The 14,158-nt window shown below is 47.8% G+C and overlaps 1 protein-coding gene and 1 long non-coding RNA gene across 2 annotated transcripts; one reads left to right on the top strand and one right to left on the bottom strand.

Moving 5' to 3' along the window:
• Positions 1 to 1,938: 1,938 nt before the first annotated feature.
• LOC123382402 (zinc finger protein 547-like) lies at positions 1,939 to 7,027 on the top strand. The gene is made up of 3 exons (XM_045046896.1): positions 1,939 to 2,640; positions 6,454 to 6,580; positions 7,002 to 7,027. The coding sequence occupies exons 1-3, from the start codon at positions 2,500 to 2,502 to the stop codon at positions 7,025 to 7,027; spliced, it is 294 nt and encodes a 97-aa protein (XP_044902831.1). The 5' UTR covers positions 1,939 to 2,499.
• A 5,426-nt stretch (positions 7,028 to 12,453) lies between these two features.
• Positions 12,454 to 14,029, bottom strand: LOC123382381. Its single transcript, XR_006590677.1, has 2 exons — positions 13,716 to 14,029; positions 12,454 to 12,877 (listed from the first exon to the last, which is right to left on the bottom strand). It is a non-coding gene; the product is annotated as an uncharacterized LOC123382381 (long non-coding RNA).
• Positions 14,030 to 14,158: the final 129 nt, after the last annotated feature.

The following is a 14,158-nucleotide window of genomic DNA, read 5'->3' as shown; positions in this document are numbered from 1 at the left end:
CCCTTTATGTGCTTGTTGAACATTTGCAGATCAGTAAATACACAACAGCACAACTTCCCCATTCCTTTTTACCTTTGTGGCAACTCTTTTTCAATATTGTGTTTTCCTCTCCCTACAGGCTGTAAATGCACAATATTTTCAAATATTAAAAATCGGGGCACCTGGGAAGTTCATTTGGTTAAGTATCCAACCTGGGCTCAGGTCATGATTGTGGGGAATACACTTAGGAATCCCCTGAGCCTGCACTGATGGGTTAACAAGGCATAAAGAATTACAAAGCCAAAGGATGCTCACACCCAAGTTTGGGTAAACAAGATTAAGTAAATAGGTATAGAGGGGGCAGGGCAAAGGCTCCAGTATAGAACAAAGGTATAGGAGGTAAACAAGATCAGGTATTCAGGGTGAAAACACCCCCCCATTTAGTACTATAGCAGAAAGCTTCTTTCACAGGAAGGAAGTAGCAAATTAGGTGAACAGGTAAATAGGGCTATAGACCACTGCAGGGCAAAGTTGTCCAGAGCGGAGCTAATTAATAAAAGAAAGGTGCCTTGTTAACCCGGAGGTTACACATTCTATCTGTCTTATCCCCTAGGCTACCTAAGATAAACAGACACAGCGCCTCGTGTCTGCGGTTAACAACAATCTGCCTGTTGCGAGGATTTTGTTTTATATTGACCCAAACCCCTAACACCGTATATCTTCAAACCTCCCTTTCCCTCACGCCCATATGTTAATGTTCACAGATTTATGGTCTCTTTGCGCACGTCCATCACCATATTTGTAAGCCTTCTGATCCTAATAAAAATGAAGCAAGGACCCTTAATCAGGGCTCTTGTCTTCTCCTGGACATTAGCCATCTCTCACATTTTAATCCTGCATCCCGCTTTCTTGCTGCCCAAGAAAGAACTCTAGACCCAGAGTCTAAGACACATGATCTCACGGTTCATAAGTTCAAGCCGTATGTCAGGCTGGGTGCTGACAGTCTGGAGCCTGCTTGGGATTCTCCATCCATCCTTTATCTCTGCCCCTCCCCCACTCGTGCTTTCTCTCTCACAATAAATAAATAAACTTAAAAAAAATCACATTTTGGAACCAAACCATGAATGTAGCCAAGGTTTCAGCAAGCTACAGTCTCAGCTTCATTCTCTGACCTCTCAACTCAGTGTCTCCTGCTCAAACTTCACTGAGATCTTAACTTTCTCCCCCACTTGTCTCAGATATATTTCTCTAGAATGATTTTTGCCACTCTCCTTGAAAAATTACAAAACCATTTTTAATAGCATTCAGTAATATCCATTTCACAAGTGTTTTTCCAGAGATAATATCAACCCCCTGTGCATTCACTACTGCTGCAATTACAGATGAAATGATACTCACTTCCCAGCAAATAGATGAGATTGTGGATACTCAAATCTTCATCTCAGGGATAAGATGCCCCTTTGCACGCACGATCAACTTGTCAAGAAGGCACACACTGTTCAGGCAGAAGTTGGCACGTGCTAAGTCTTTCTCTTTTCAGATAGGTTTCAGATCTTAAAAGAAATGTAACGTATCTCAGAAATACAATAATAAATATCCGAATGAAAGTACTGGAATACCATCACTGACTATACAGGCAAGACAAATGCTTTCTGTGGGAATTAGAGGCACATCGTCCTCCTTTCTTTAATTTTTTTTTAATGCTTATTTATTTTTGACAGAGAGAGACAGAGCATGATTGGGGGCGGGGGGAGGAGCAGAGAGAGAGGGAGACAGAATCTGAAGCAGGCTCCAGGTTCTGAGCTGTCAGCACAGAACCCCACGTGAGGCTCAAACCCACAGTGAGATCATGACCTGAGCCAAGGTCGGACGCTCAACCGACTGAGCCACCCAGGCGCCCCCATCGTCACTCTAACTACCTCAGTGCCTCCTGACATCCCTCCTCCAACTTCCCCATCACAGTCCTGTCTGAAAGCTTTCTTATTGAAACTATTAAAGGCTATAAAAGGAACTCCAAAGAGTCAGTGTACACGTCCCTTGCAAGCAACAAGATAACTGAGAGCTACGAGGGGATGCCGAGGAACTCTACGGCATGCTGTGTCCCTTCCTATGTGCAGCCTTTTGGGAATGTGCTGTGATTCACGGAGTCTGAAACAACAGGCCCCTGGACATTTCTGAGTCACCCTACGCTGCACTCCGAGGACAGCTGGGTATCGCCCTTTAAGAAGCAGCAAGCCCCATCCCCTGAAGAACACGGAACTCCATTTCCCAGAGCTCCTCATACTCTTTCAGGGCCTTTAATCTGTCAGGAACGACCTACGTCCTGAATCCGCGCAATAACGGCGTTGAAACTACATTACCCGGAAGCCCGTGCGGCGTAGCCAAGGGCCGTTTTCGAGAGTGCGCGTCTCGTGGGGGCGGGACTTCCGGCGGCGCCTTTGTGGTGTCTGAGTTCTCTGCCGTTCCCGGGACTGTTCCGTGGGTTAGTGCGTCCGGAATTTTCAGTCCCGACCGACGTGAATGGAAAGCGCGAAAAGAGGGCCTGTTCCCGCCGCAGTGGCGGCTGCGAGGCGCCCTCGCCCCCGTCCGGTCGCCCGCCGCGTCCCGCCCCGTTCTTCCCACTGGTCGGAGGCCGAGGCCGCGCCGGTGAAGCCGGCGCAGGTGGGTGCTGCGACCCCCGGGCCCTCGGCCGCCCGCCCCGCCCCTCCTCTCCCCGCCCGCTCGGCTCCCCGCAGTCAGGCCCCCGGGGCGGGAGCAGAGGGCGTCCTGGTTCGGGGTCCCGGTCCCGCCCCTGCGGTGGGGCGTAGGAGGGCCCGCAGGGGCTCCTGAGTCGGGGCCGGGGGGCCGGGGGGCCGGGGGCGGAGTGTCGCCTGCAGGGGCGGCGTGCGCGGCTGGGATCTTCCGGGGTCAGGGGTCCAGGGCGGGGGTGGGAGGTGCGCGCCCAGAGATAGCTTAGGATAGGGGAGAGCAGGACGGGGAGGCTGCTGAGGAACCACCCCGGGCAGTCATGGTGGAGGTTGGGCCAGGGCGGTGGCCGTGGAGGGAGATGCGAGGAGATTCTGCAGTCGGGCAACAGAGCCGACGGGGTTTCCTGCTGCGTCGCCTGTAGCTGTGAGCACAAGTGGGGAGTGAAGGACCAGGTCAGGGCTTCCTTGCCTGATCATCTGAGAGAACGGAGGTGGGGAAGCGAGCCCAGCGGGCAGGTTTCGGGGAGATCATGAGTTCGGTTTGGACATGTTGATGCTGAGATATCTGAGGGTGGAGACATGACGTGGGTCTGTAGAAGTGAGGGTCTGGAGGACGGGGAAGGGAGCTGGGCTGGAGCTGTCCGAGGTGTGGAGGCTGTGCACTGCTCCAGAGCCTGGCCTGAGGACCCGACCAAGGAGGGGGTCTTAAGGTCGTTATTACTGGTGGGCTCTGCAGTGAGCGTCAGGAGGGCTGAGACGTGGAGTGCCCCGGGGGATTCAGCATCCCTGATGCTCCCTCCCTAAAGGAGCGTACCTGATGTAGAAGGTATTCTGACCTGGGTCTAGAAAAGAATGCCTGGATGTGGTAAGTTTGTTGGCCTGGGTGGAGACGGAGGTAGAGACTCTCAGTCCTGCAGGTCAGGTGATCGTGGGAGACAGTCCCTGTGGGACAAAGAAATAGCCAGACTTGTGGAGCAGTTGGGTCCCAGATGAGGACACTGCTCTCTCACCACCTCCACCCTTGGGGGCAAGAGGAAGGCAGGAGTGCTCCAGTCAAGGGGTCCTGCCAGTGCCCTGCAGGGGGCCACGCAGCAGGTAGGCTTGTTTGCTGAAAGGAAGAGTAGCTGAGCTGCCTGCTCAGACTCTCCCTACAACTCATTAAATTCGGGACGTATGAAACATTTATTGAGACATCAGCTAACCAACATTTATGTAAATATGTACACATGGAAACTAGAAATGAATGCATTCGATAAATGAAAAGCAACAACACTTTATGAAAATTGCACAGTTAATTTATCTGTGGTATTTGCTAACAACAGAACGTTGTATAACACATCTTTTGAAAATTGTAAGCAGAAATAACACTAATTCAAATTTTACGAACCCTGTCCTTTATTTGCAATGGAAACATACAGGCTTGTTAACTCTGTGGGTAGTTAGTGTGCATCAGTTCTGTTTAATACTGTTATCAGCTCTGTGAGGTGGGGGCCAGGAATTGAGGCTCGGGACGTTTATTCCTCCTACAGAACCACATCGCTGGTAAGAGCGGCACTGACGTCAGAGGGGCTGAGAGCTTAGGTTATCAGGCTGGGAGCACTTTGCTCCAGGGCAGGGCAGGGGTAGTGGGGGTCCAGTTCAGTCTGTTGGTTGCCTACCATGGTTGCCCCTTTCTCATGGCCTCCCTCTTCCCACAGGTTCCCATGGCATTTGCAGAAATGCTTATGGATCCTGTACAGGTGCATGGAGGACGTGACAGTTGGAGGACACCCCAGTTGTCCCCCTGATGGTTTTGCCACTCCCATATAAAGAATGATGGTGTCCTGAGATTGCTCACCTGTTCTCCCTCCCTTGGGTCTAAAGTCCCTGTGGTCTCATCAAAGCCCAGGGTCTTGAACTCATCCCTGGATTCTATGGAACATTGCCCATGTGTGACAACCAATGGGGTAAGATGTGGAAGGGTGTCCTGGGCACAGGATCCAGAATGTTCAAGTGATGGGGGTGAGAGTGAGTTGGAATGATCAGGGAACTGCGAGGCTCTTACCTACAGTGGGAATATGGGGCAGCGGGGGGAGTGTTGGGGGGCACATAGTTACCAGGTCCACAGTTACAGCCTGAGGTGGTGAGCCTGTAATCTGAAGGAAGTAGGAGAAGGTTCTGAGCTGAGGAGCCAGGTGACCTGATCTTCACAGGCTGTGTGCAGCTGCAGTGTGCGGGAGAGCCTCGACGAAGGTGGGGATAGTGGGGGGCCTCCTGGGACTGCGCAGGTGACCTCTGCTGATGGCTGCACAGGGCTGGTGGCTGTGGAGGTGGAGGACCAGCTGCCTTCTGGATGTGTTCCAGACGGAGTAGCCCATGTTCAGTGATGTGGCGAGCAAGGGTGTGGGGGGACGAGATGGAAGGGGGCGGCAGGGGCAGCCCCAAGGATTTTGGCTTTCTCTGGAAGAATGGATGTCCTGTCAGTTGAGACGGGGAAGTCAGTAGTCAGTTGGAATAGGAAGTCAGGTTTTGCCACTGATGTCACATGGTCCAGAGACTCCTGACTAGAGGCACCCACTTAGCAGTCGGACGCACAGGTCTGGAGTTCAGGGGAGGCTTCCAGGTTGCAGACAGCCAGAGACGGGCCGGCATGTGCACTGCGGTATAGCCGGGCATTAGTTTCCAGAGGGGCCGTCGTTAGGTTGTGGAGGCAGGAAGGGGAAGAAGGAGATTCGAATCTCTTCTGGGAGCCTGGTTGGTGGTGGTGGACGTCACAAAGGCAGATGAAAAAGCAGAGTAGCTGTGGGGGGTGTGCCCGTGTGGGATACAGGTGAGGAGTCTGAAGGCTTCCGAGGGGTCAGGGGTGTGCAGTAGGTGTTGAAGCATCTCCACGAAGGAGGTCAGGTGTTAGTAAGCTCAGGCCAGGGCGCATGATCTTTCCATGGAGTCCTCAGTGTTTGGTGGTGACTTTGGGTCAAGCCTGTGTTGCTTCATTGAGGCTGATAGACCTGGAGGTTAGTTGAGGTTAAAACGAAGCAGCCAGGAGCATTGCTGGGCCTTGGGTGCGGAGTTCAGTGTCGCTGGGCTTCACATGCGGGTCAGGTAAAGGCAGGCTGTGACTGCTTGTAGGACAGCAGGGTAGTGATGATGCAGCAGAGGGCTGGGAGTCTGTGAGGTGCTCACGTTAGGTTTGGGAGGGGGAGTATGACACGGGTGGCACGTGGGGAGAACCACAAAAGGACCCTGGCACCGGGGAACTTGGGTTTCTGGGGCAGGACGGGGCAAAATAGGATGCTGATTCCACTTGCACACTCCTGCCTGGATTCTATGTGCAACAGCGGTGTGTTGGGAAGGCACAGAAATTACCCGCAGAGTGGGCTGCGGTCTCAGTAACCAAGTTGCAGAAGTGGAGGGACCAGATATGGAGAGAGGTTCAGACCAAGAATGATGGGCAGGTGAGGAGGAGGAGGGGTGCTTATGTGGGAGAGGTAAGTTCAAGTTGTGTTGGCCAGGACGTAGGATCTGGGGGACCTCAGCATAATTTACTGCTGAAAGAGACAGCCCCCACTGCGGGCCCAGAGCCTGGGCAGGGCTTTCCTGCACCCTCCTCGCTTGTGTTTTTCTGGACACAGCAATCAGTGGCAGTGAGGAGAAGGGAAGCGCCAGTGCCACCAGACCCTGTATCTCCTCCACACTGGGAAGTCGGGGTGGAGGGCAAGGGCAAGGAGGGGATGGAAGGAGGTGGCAGTATGAACATTCTGGAAAGAGAAGCTGCACATCGATTGAAGAAGCCTCCCTGTTTTGGCAGGGGTTTGTGGTTTTTACAGACGTGGCCGTGCGCTTCTCCCAGGAGGAGTGGGGGCTCCTCGATGAGGCTCAGAGACGCCTGTACCACAGTGTGATGCTGGAGACCTTTGCACTTTTGTCATCACTAGGTAAGGCCCTCGCACCCACTCCAGCGTCCAGGGCTTAGCTCCGGCTTTCCCCTTCCCTCGGGGTCAGGAGCTCTGGCTTTCCCACAATCACAGGTTTAAGGGGGCCAGGTCCGGGCTGCGTGCACCTCTGCTCCAAGCTTGTCTGAGAAATCCCAGTGGCCTTGCTTGTCCCTGGTCAGGTTATTCTGTTCAGAAGCACGGAGCCTCTGTGCTCAAGGCCTCCCCCTCCTTGCTGACGTTTCTTAGGGGCACCCCTGTGTTGGAACTTCCAGCCACCAACGTGCTCTCTACTCGTAGAGACCACTGGTTCTGTGAGACCCTCCTCTGAGGTTCTTTTGGTTTTAGAATGTGGGATGTCATGTGTTGGATCACTGACTCTGGGGGCCGTGCAGTCTACTCTGTCTTCCTGTGTTTCATCTAGGGTGGCCCGTTCCAGCTCCCATGTAAGTGCTCATCTTGAAGAGGTGGAGGGGCCTTGGTGCCTGACAGCATGGACCTTACTCCATCACCAGCTACAGGAAATGGCCCTGGGGCTGCAGAGTTGGGAATGGGTGTGTTGTCACAGCTGGCTTTACCATCGTGTGATGCCAGGGAGTGTGGTCATACCTTATTTCTACCTGTTCTTTCCTGTCATCATTTCTAACCTTGCACTTCCCAGCTCCCCCACTTTTGTGGCTTCTCTCCATTATCCTTTCACTTCTGCTCCCTTTGCAGTACACTTGACATATGACCTACCCTTGAGGTATTGTGATGGCTGCACCTATCTTTAAATAGTCTCTAAACACCAGCTGCTGTGTTGCAAGCACACATTTCTAGGTGTGAACTCAGTCTTCTACCCAGTGCTCACCAGTCACCGGCAGCCATGGCCTTGTTGAAAGTTATTTGCAGAGGAGAGAGTTGGGGAACCCCCCTGTCCTCCCTGAACTCACCCCGCCCTGGTATCCTTCCCCAGAGGCAGGGCTGTCCCATCATGGGCGCTGGCCAGGGTGAGCTCTGCACAGAAGGCCTTCCTTTCACCGTCTCAAGTTCCCCCTGGCCCGTGAGCAGTCCCCTGGCCTCATCTGTGGGCGTGTCCAACACACATTCCCGAGGAGGCTGCCTCGTCCCAACGAGGTCAGCGTGCGCTTGACCAGCATTTCTCTGTTTACAGGTTGCTGGCATGGAGCCCGGGACGAGGAGGTCCCTTCAGGGCACAGTGTTTCTGTAGGAGCATCACAGGTCAGGACTCCAAAGCCAGGCCCGTCCGTCCAGGAGGCCCAGCCCTGTGAGACGTGTAGCTCAGTCTTGAAAGACCTTTTGCACTTGGCTGAACAGGACGGTATACACCCCGAGCAAGGCCTGTACGCCTGTGGGGGAGAGTGTTGCCAGCACCAAAAGCATCAGATTAGAGCGGAACTTTCCAGGAGTGATGAGGGGAGGTCTTCATTTGTGAAGAACTGCAGAGGTCACATGGCAGAGACGACCTTTACGTGCAGTGAAGATGAGAAGGACTTCCCAGCCAGCTCAGGCCTTCTCCAACAGCAGGTTCCTCAGCTTGTAGGACGGCCACACTGGGGCACAGCTGGTGGAGAGGACTTTCAAAATGAACAGAATTATTATAAATGTACTCAGTGTGGGAAAATCTTCAGTCATAAACACATACTTGTTGACCATGAGAAAACCCACACTGGAGAAAAGTGTCATGAGTACAGAGAGTGTGGGAAGACCTTCCTTAGGAAGTCCCACCTCCATCAGCACCAGAAAGCCCACGATGAAGGTCAGTTTTATGAGAACCCAAAATGTGGAGGATGTCTTACACGGATACCTGGCCTTGGTGACCACCAGGGTATTCACGCCAGGCCGAGGCCTTTTGAGTGCAGCCAGTGTGGGAAGGCTTTCCTTAGACTGTCCCAACTTGTTGGTCACCAGAAAATCCACACAGGAGAAAGGCCTTATGGTTGCAGTGAATGTGGAAAATTTTTTAGGAATCGCTCTACGCTCATTAGACATCAGAGAGTTCACACTGGAGAGAGGCCATATGAGTGCCTTGAATGTGGGAAAGCCTTTACCCGCAAACATAAACTTGTTGAGCATCAGAAAATCCACAGCGGTGAAAAGCCTTATGAATGCAGAGAATGTGGGAAAGCCTTCAGCCGCAAAGACAAAGTTGTTGAACACCAGAAAATCCACACCGGAGAGCGGCCTTATAAGTGCAGTGAATGTGGGAAAGCTTTCAGCCGCAAACATAAACTTGTTGAGCACCAGAAAATCCACACTGGAATAAGGGCTTATGAGTGCAGAGAATGTGGCAAATTCTTTATGGACAGCTCCTCGCTCATTATTCATCAGAGAGTCCACACTGGAGAGAGGCCTTATGAGTGTGGCAAATGTGGGAAGTTCTTTAGGTACCGCTTCACACTCATTAGACACCAGAGAACTCACACTAGAGAAAGGCCTGATGAGTGCAGCAACGTAGGAAATCCTTTAGTTGCAACTCCAAACTCATTAGACGTCAGACAGATCACAGCAGAGAAAGGCCTTATTAGTGCAGCTAATGTGGGAAATTTTTGTGTTACAACTCCAGTCTCATTACACAACAGAGAGTTCACACTGATGTGAGTCCTTTTGAGAGCTGCAAATGTGGGGACATCTCTACCTACATCTCTGGCCTTGTTAAACATTGGCAAATTTCCAACAACGGAGAAATGCCTTATGAGTGCAATGAATGCGGGAGAATCTGTTAATTTGATTTATGTCATTATAAACTAATTTGCATTTCTTTAATTTTTATGTTCTTGGAATCTTGCAGTATACTGTTATGTGACTGCTTTTCCTTACATTTTTACATAAAAGGAATCCCAAAGTATATCCTTGCGTGGCTGTTTAGAGATTTATCCCTATTGCATTCATTCCTCTTTATTGCTGAGTCATATTCCATTGGGCGTATGTGCCACAGTGTGTTTATCTATTAATGGACATGTAGGTTGCTTCCAGCGTTTCCAGTTACCAAAAGAACTGTGAACATTCATATATAAGTAAATACCTGAGAGTGGAGTGTTGATCATTGATGAATGTTTAACTTTTTACGAATTGGCCAAACTGATTTCCTTTTTTTTTTTTTTTTAATTTTTTTTTTAATGTTTTTATTTTTGCGACAGAGAGAGATAGAACATGAGCACGGGAGGGCCAGAGAGAGAGGGAGACACAGAATCGGAAGCAGGCTCCAGGCTCTGAGCTGTCAGCACAGAGCCCGATGCAGGGCTCGAATCCACAGACTGTGAGATCATGACCTGAGCTGAAGTCGGACGCTCAACCGACGAGCCACCAGGCGCCCCAAACTGATTTCCAATATGAGAGAGATTGCAAGCGGGGGAGGGGCAGAGAGAGAGGGGGGGAGAGAGAATCCCAAGCAGGCTCTACACTGTCAGTGCAGAGCCAGACATGGGACCCAATCTCACAAAACGTGAGATCATGACCTGAGTCAAACGAAATCAAGAGTTGGACACTTAACAGACTAAGTCACCCAGGTGCCCCTATAGTTATTTCGAGTTGAAATCCTCATTAACTTCTATGACTCTACTGTTGTCCTTTTTATTTTTGAATAAAATTTATATGCATACCTTATAACTTTTAATCAATTCTAAAAAATACTTTTAAGTGGTTTATATCGTAAATTTTATAATGGATTTATAATGGATTTACTTTTTTGGTTCCTAAAATCCTTCCTCTATGATCCACTGGGGGAATATCTGTCCAGTCATATGCTGAGGATAAGATTGAGTTCAGGCCTTAATTTTTGCCCCTTGAGTACAGTTGAAGCTGGCAAGAATAAATCCCTCACAAACCAATACTTTTGGTAACAACACTCACTTCCATCTTCTACTTCCAGGCAGAACTTTCTCTGTTCACTTAAAATTTTTTTAATGTTTATTTTTGAGAGACAGAGTATGAGCAGCAGAGGGTCAGAGAGAGAAGGAAACAGAATCTGAAGCAGGCTCCAGGCTCTGAACTGTCAGCACAAAGCCCAATGCGGGGTTCAAACTCAAGAACCATGAGATCATAACCTGAGTCAAAGTTGGACGCTTAACTGACTGAGCCACCCAGGTGCCCCTCTCTGTTCAATTAAAACATTTTTTTTTTTAATTCCAGTGTAGTTAACATACAGTGTTAGTTTCAGGGGTACAATATAGCAATTCAACAACTCAGGCAGAAGTTTCTCTTAACTTTAAATATTTGGAGACTAATGAATATAAATGCAGAACTCCTCAACAAAATGCTAGCAAACCAAATTCAGCAGCACCTTAAAAGAATTATACATTATGATTAAATTGGATTTATCCCTGGGGTACAAGGATGCCTCAACTTATATAAAGCAGTAAATGTAATACTCCACATTAACAAAGGATAAAAATCATGGGCTCCTCTCAATGCAGAAAGAGCTTTTGACAAACTTCATCCTTTCATGATAAAAATTTGTGACAAGTAGATAAGAAATTTACCTTAATATAAAAAAAAAGACATATACTAAAAACACATAGGTAACATCATACTCCATGTTGAAAAGCCAAGAGCTTTTCCTTTAAGATTACAAACAAGACACTCTCTACTTGTATTTAGCATTGTACTGCAAGTCCTAACCAGAGCAATTAGGCAAGAAAAATAATTGAAAGGTATCCAAAATGGAAAGGAAGGAATAATGTCTCTGTTTGCAGATGAACTGATCTTAAATGTAGAAAACTTGAAAGGCTGTACCAAAACAAACTGTAAAAACTAATAAATGAATTCAGTAAAGTTTAGGAATACAAAATCAACATACAAAATCTGCATTTTTAACTCTAACAATAAATTATCTAGAAAAGATATTAAAACAATCCCCTTCACAATAGCAACACAAAGAATAAAATATTTCAGAATAAATTTAACAAAAGAGGTGAAAGATCTGAACACTGAAAACTATAAAATATTGATGAAAGAAGCCACAGGCACAAATATGTGGAAAGATATCCCATGTTTGTTGATTGGAAGAATCAATTTGTTAAAATGTCCATTCTACCCAGAGTAATCTACAGATTGAATGCAATCCCTATCAAAATTCCAATGACACTCTTCACGGAAATTTTTTTAAAAATCCTAAAATTTTTATGGAACCACAAAAGACACTTACCTCAATTTGAGAAAGGAGAACAAAGCTGCAGGCTATAAACTTCCTGCCTTCTACTACACTACAAAGTTACACTAATCAAACCAATAAAGCACTGGCATAAAAACAGACGCATAGAGCAGTGAAACAGAGGAGAGAGTCCAGAAGTAAACCCACACAAATGAAGTCAACTAATTTTTGACAGGCACCAAGAATATCCAGTGGGAGAAAGGATAGACTCTTTATTAAATGATGTTGGAAAAATTGGATATCCACATGAAAAAATTAAATTGGACCCATGTCTTATACCATATCCAGGATCAATTCAAAATAAAGACTTAAACGGAAGATCTGAAACAGTAAAGCTATAAGAAAACATAAAGAGAAAGCTCCATGACATTGGTATTAGAAATATATATATATATATATATATATATATATATATATATATATATATATATCAAAAACACAGGAAACAAGCAAAAATAAGTGGGACTACATTAAACTAAAAAGTTTCTGCACAACAAAGGAAACAAAAAGGCAACCTATGGACTGAGAGAAAATGTTTGCCATACACACACACACACACACACACACACACACACACACGAGTTAATATCCAAAATATATAAAGAACCATAAGACTGGTGTCCTTTATTTGTGGGGGGTTGATTTTCAACAAGTGCTGTCATTTTGTGTTTTCATTGCTAAGTAGAGTAGGAGAGACATAGCTCTAAATGCCACTTCTTGTATTAAAAAAAAAAAACGCAAATATAGGATTTATGATCTCTTTACAAGATAAATACAGGACCCAGAACAAAGTCATTTAATACAGGACATGCACAGCATACACAGAGCAACCCTATTCCCCACATCCTATGTATCTGCTCTTGTGTCTAAAACCCAAATGGTGATTATTGAATATTTGTTAGAGCAGCACATGACAATACAGCTTCCCTATTCATTTTCATATTTCCAGAAACCGTAATTATTTCTACTACCAAATATTTCTACCAAGCTGTTCATGTTTTCAAATTTCAAAAAGAGCCGCATTTTGGAGATCAAACCCTGAGTGTGGTCCAGGTTTCAGCACAGCTGTGGGTTCAGCTTCATTCTCTGACTTCTCCAACTTCACTGCCTCTGGCTCAATCTTCAGTGAGATCCTAACATTTTTTCACCTGTCACAGATCAATTTCTCTATAACTATTTATACTAGATTTCTTTGAAAAGTAATCATTATTAATAGCTTTCAGTAACTACTATATCACAGGTGTTTTGTAGAGATCATCTCAACTCCCATTGCTGATACTGGGGCAGCAATTCCATCGGAAATGATATATCTCTTACCAACAGGGATAAAGGATCATGGATTCCTAAACCTTTACAACGGTAATAAGTTGCTCCCTTTGCCATATGGTTGGACTATTAGAATAGAACACCCTGTCCTGGCAAGAAATGTAGTATGATAAGTCGCTTTTCTCTTCAGATAAGTTTTAGACTTTATTATTATTTTTTTTAATGTTTATTCTTGGGACAGAGACAGAGCATGAGCAGGGGAAGGGCAGAGAGAGACAGACAGACAGACAGACAGACAGAATCTGAAGCAGGCTCCAGGGTCGGAGCCTGCCGAGGGGCTGGAACTCAAAGAATGCGAGATCATGACCTGAACCGCAGTCAGACACAACCGGACTGAGCCACCCAGGCGCCCCTAGCTTTAGACTTTAAAAGGAGAGAAACATATTCCAATGACATACGGAGTAATAAATATTATAGGAATAACAATGTTTCTTACTATCTTGGAACACTATCACTGATATACAGGTAGGAAAGATGTTTTCAGGGGAAAGGAGGTACAGCGTCACCCTTTCTAACCAGTGCCTCTCCTGATATCTCTCTTCTCACTTTCCTGTCATGACCATGTCTGGGGTCTTTTCTAATTGTCCCTGACCAAACCTACTGAAGACCATAAACATGACTCCAAAGTTTCAGTCTACGTGTATTGACAAGAGAACTGACCAGGATGAGCGGACGCCAAGTGACACGATGGTATACGGTGTCCACTGTATGTATACCCTTTGGAAATTTGCTCCGATTCACACAATTGGAAAGAATGGGTTTGTAAACATATCTGTGACGTCCTAGACTGCATCCCAAGGACATCCGGTAGGGCTCCTTACAGCCCCATTGTCGCCCTTCCCAGTTTACAGCCCCGGAGCTCCATTTCCCGGCGCCGCTCACGTTCTGGCTCTTCACCCCCAAAGTCTAGGAGGACCTTCATTCTGAGGCAGCGCGCTCCACGGGCTCCCAAACTACACTACCCAGAAGGCGCCGCGCGGTGGCGACCAAGTGAGCCAATGAATGCGGACACGCTTGTGCGCGTGCGCACTGCCTGGGGCGGGACTTCCGGCGGCGTCCTCGTGGTGCTGGGTATCCGGATGAGGAGGGTGACTGTTAGGGTT

The sequence above is a fragment of the Felis catus genome, chromosome E2, assembly GCF_018350175.1.
Source record: "Felis catus isolate Fca126 chromosome E2, F.catus_Fca126_mat1.0, whole genome shotgun sequence".
NCBI classification, from domain to species: domain Eukaryota; kingdom Metazoa; phylum Chordata; class Mammalia; order Carnivora; family Felidae; genus Felis; species Felis catus.
The sequence above is the reverse complement of the archived record's forward strand: the minus strand, read 5'-3'. Positions and strand labels throughout refer to the sequence as shown.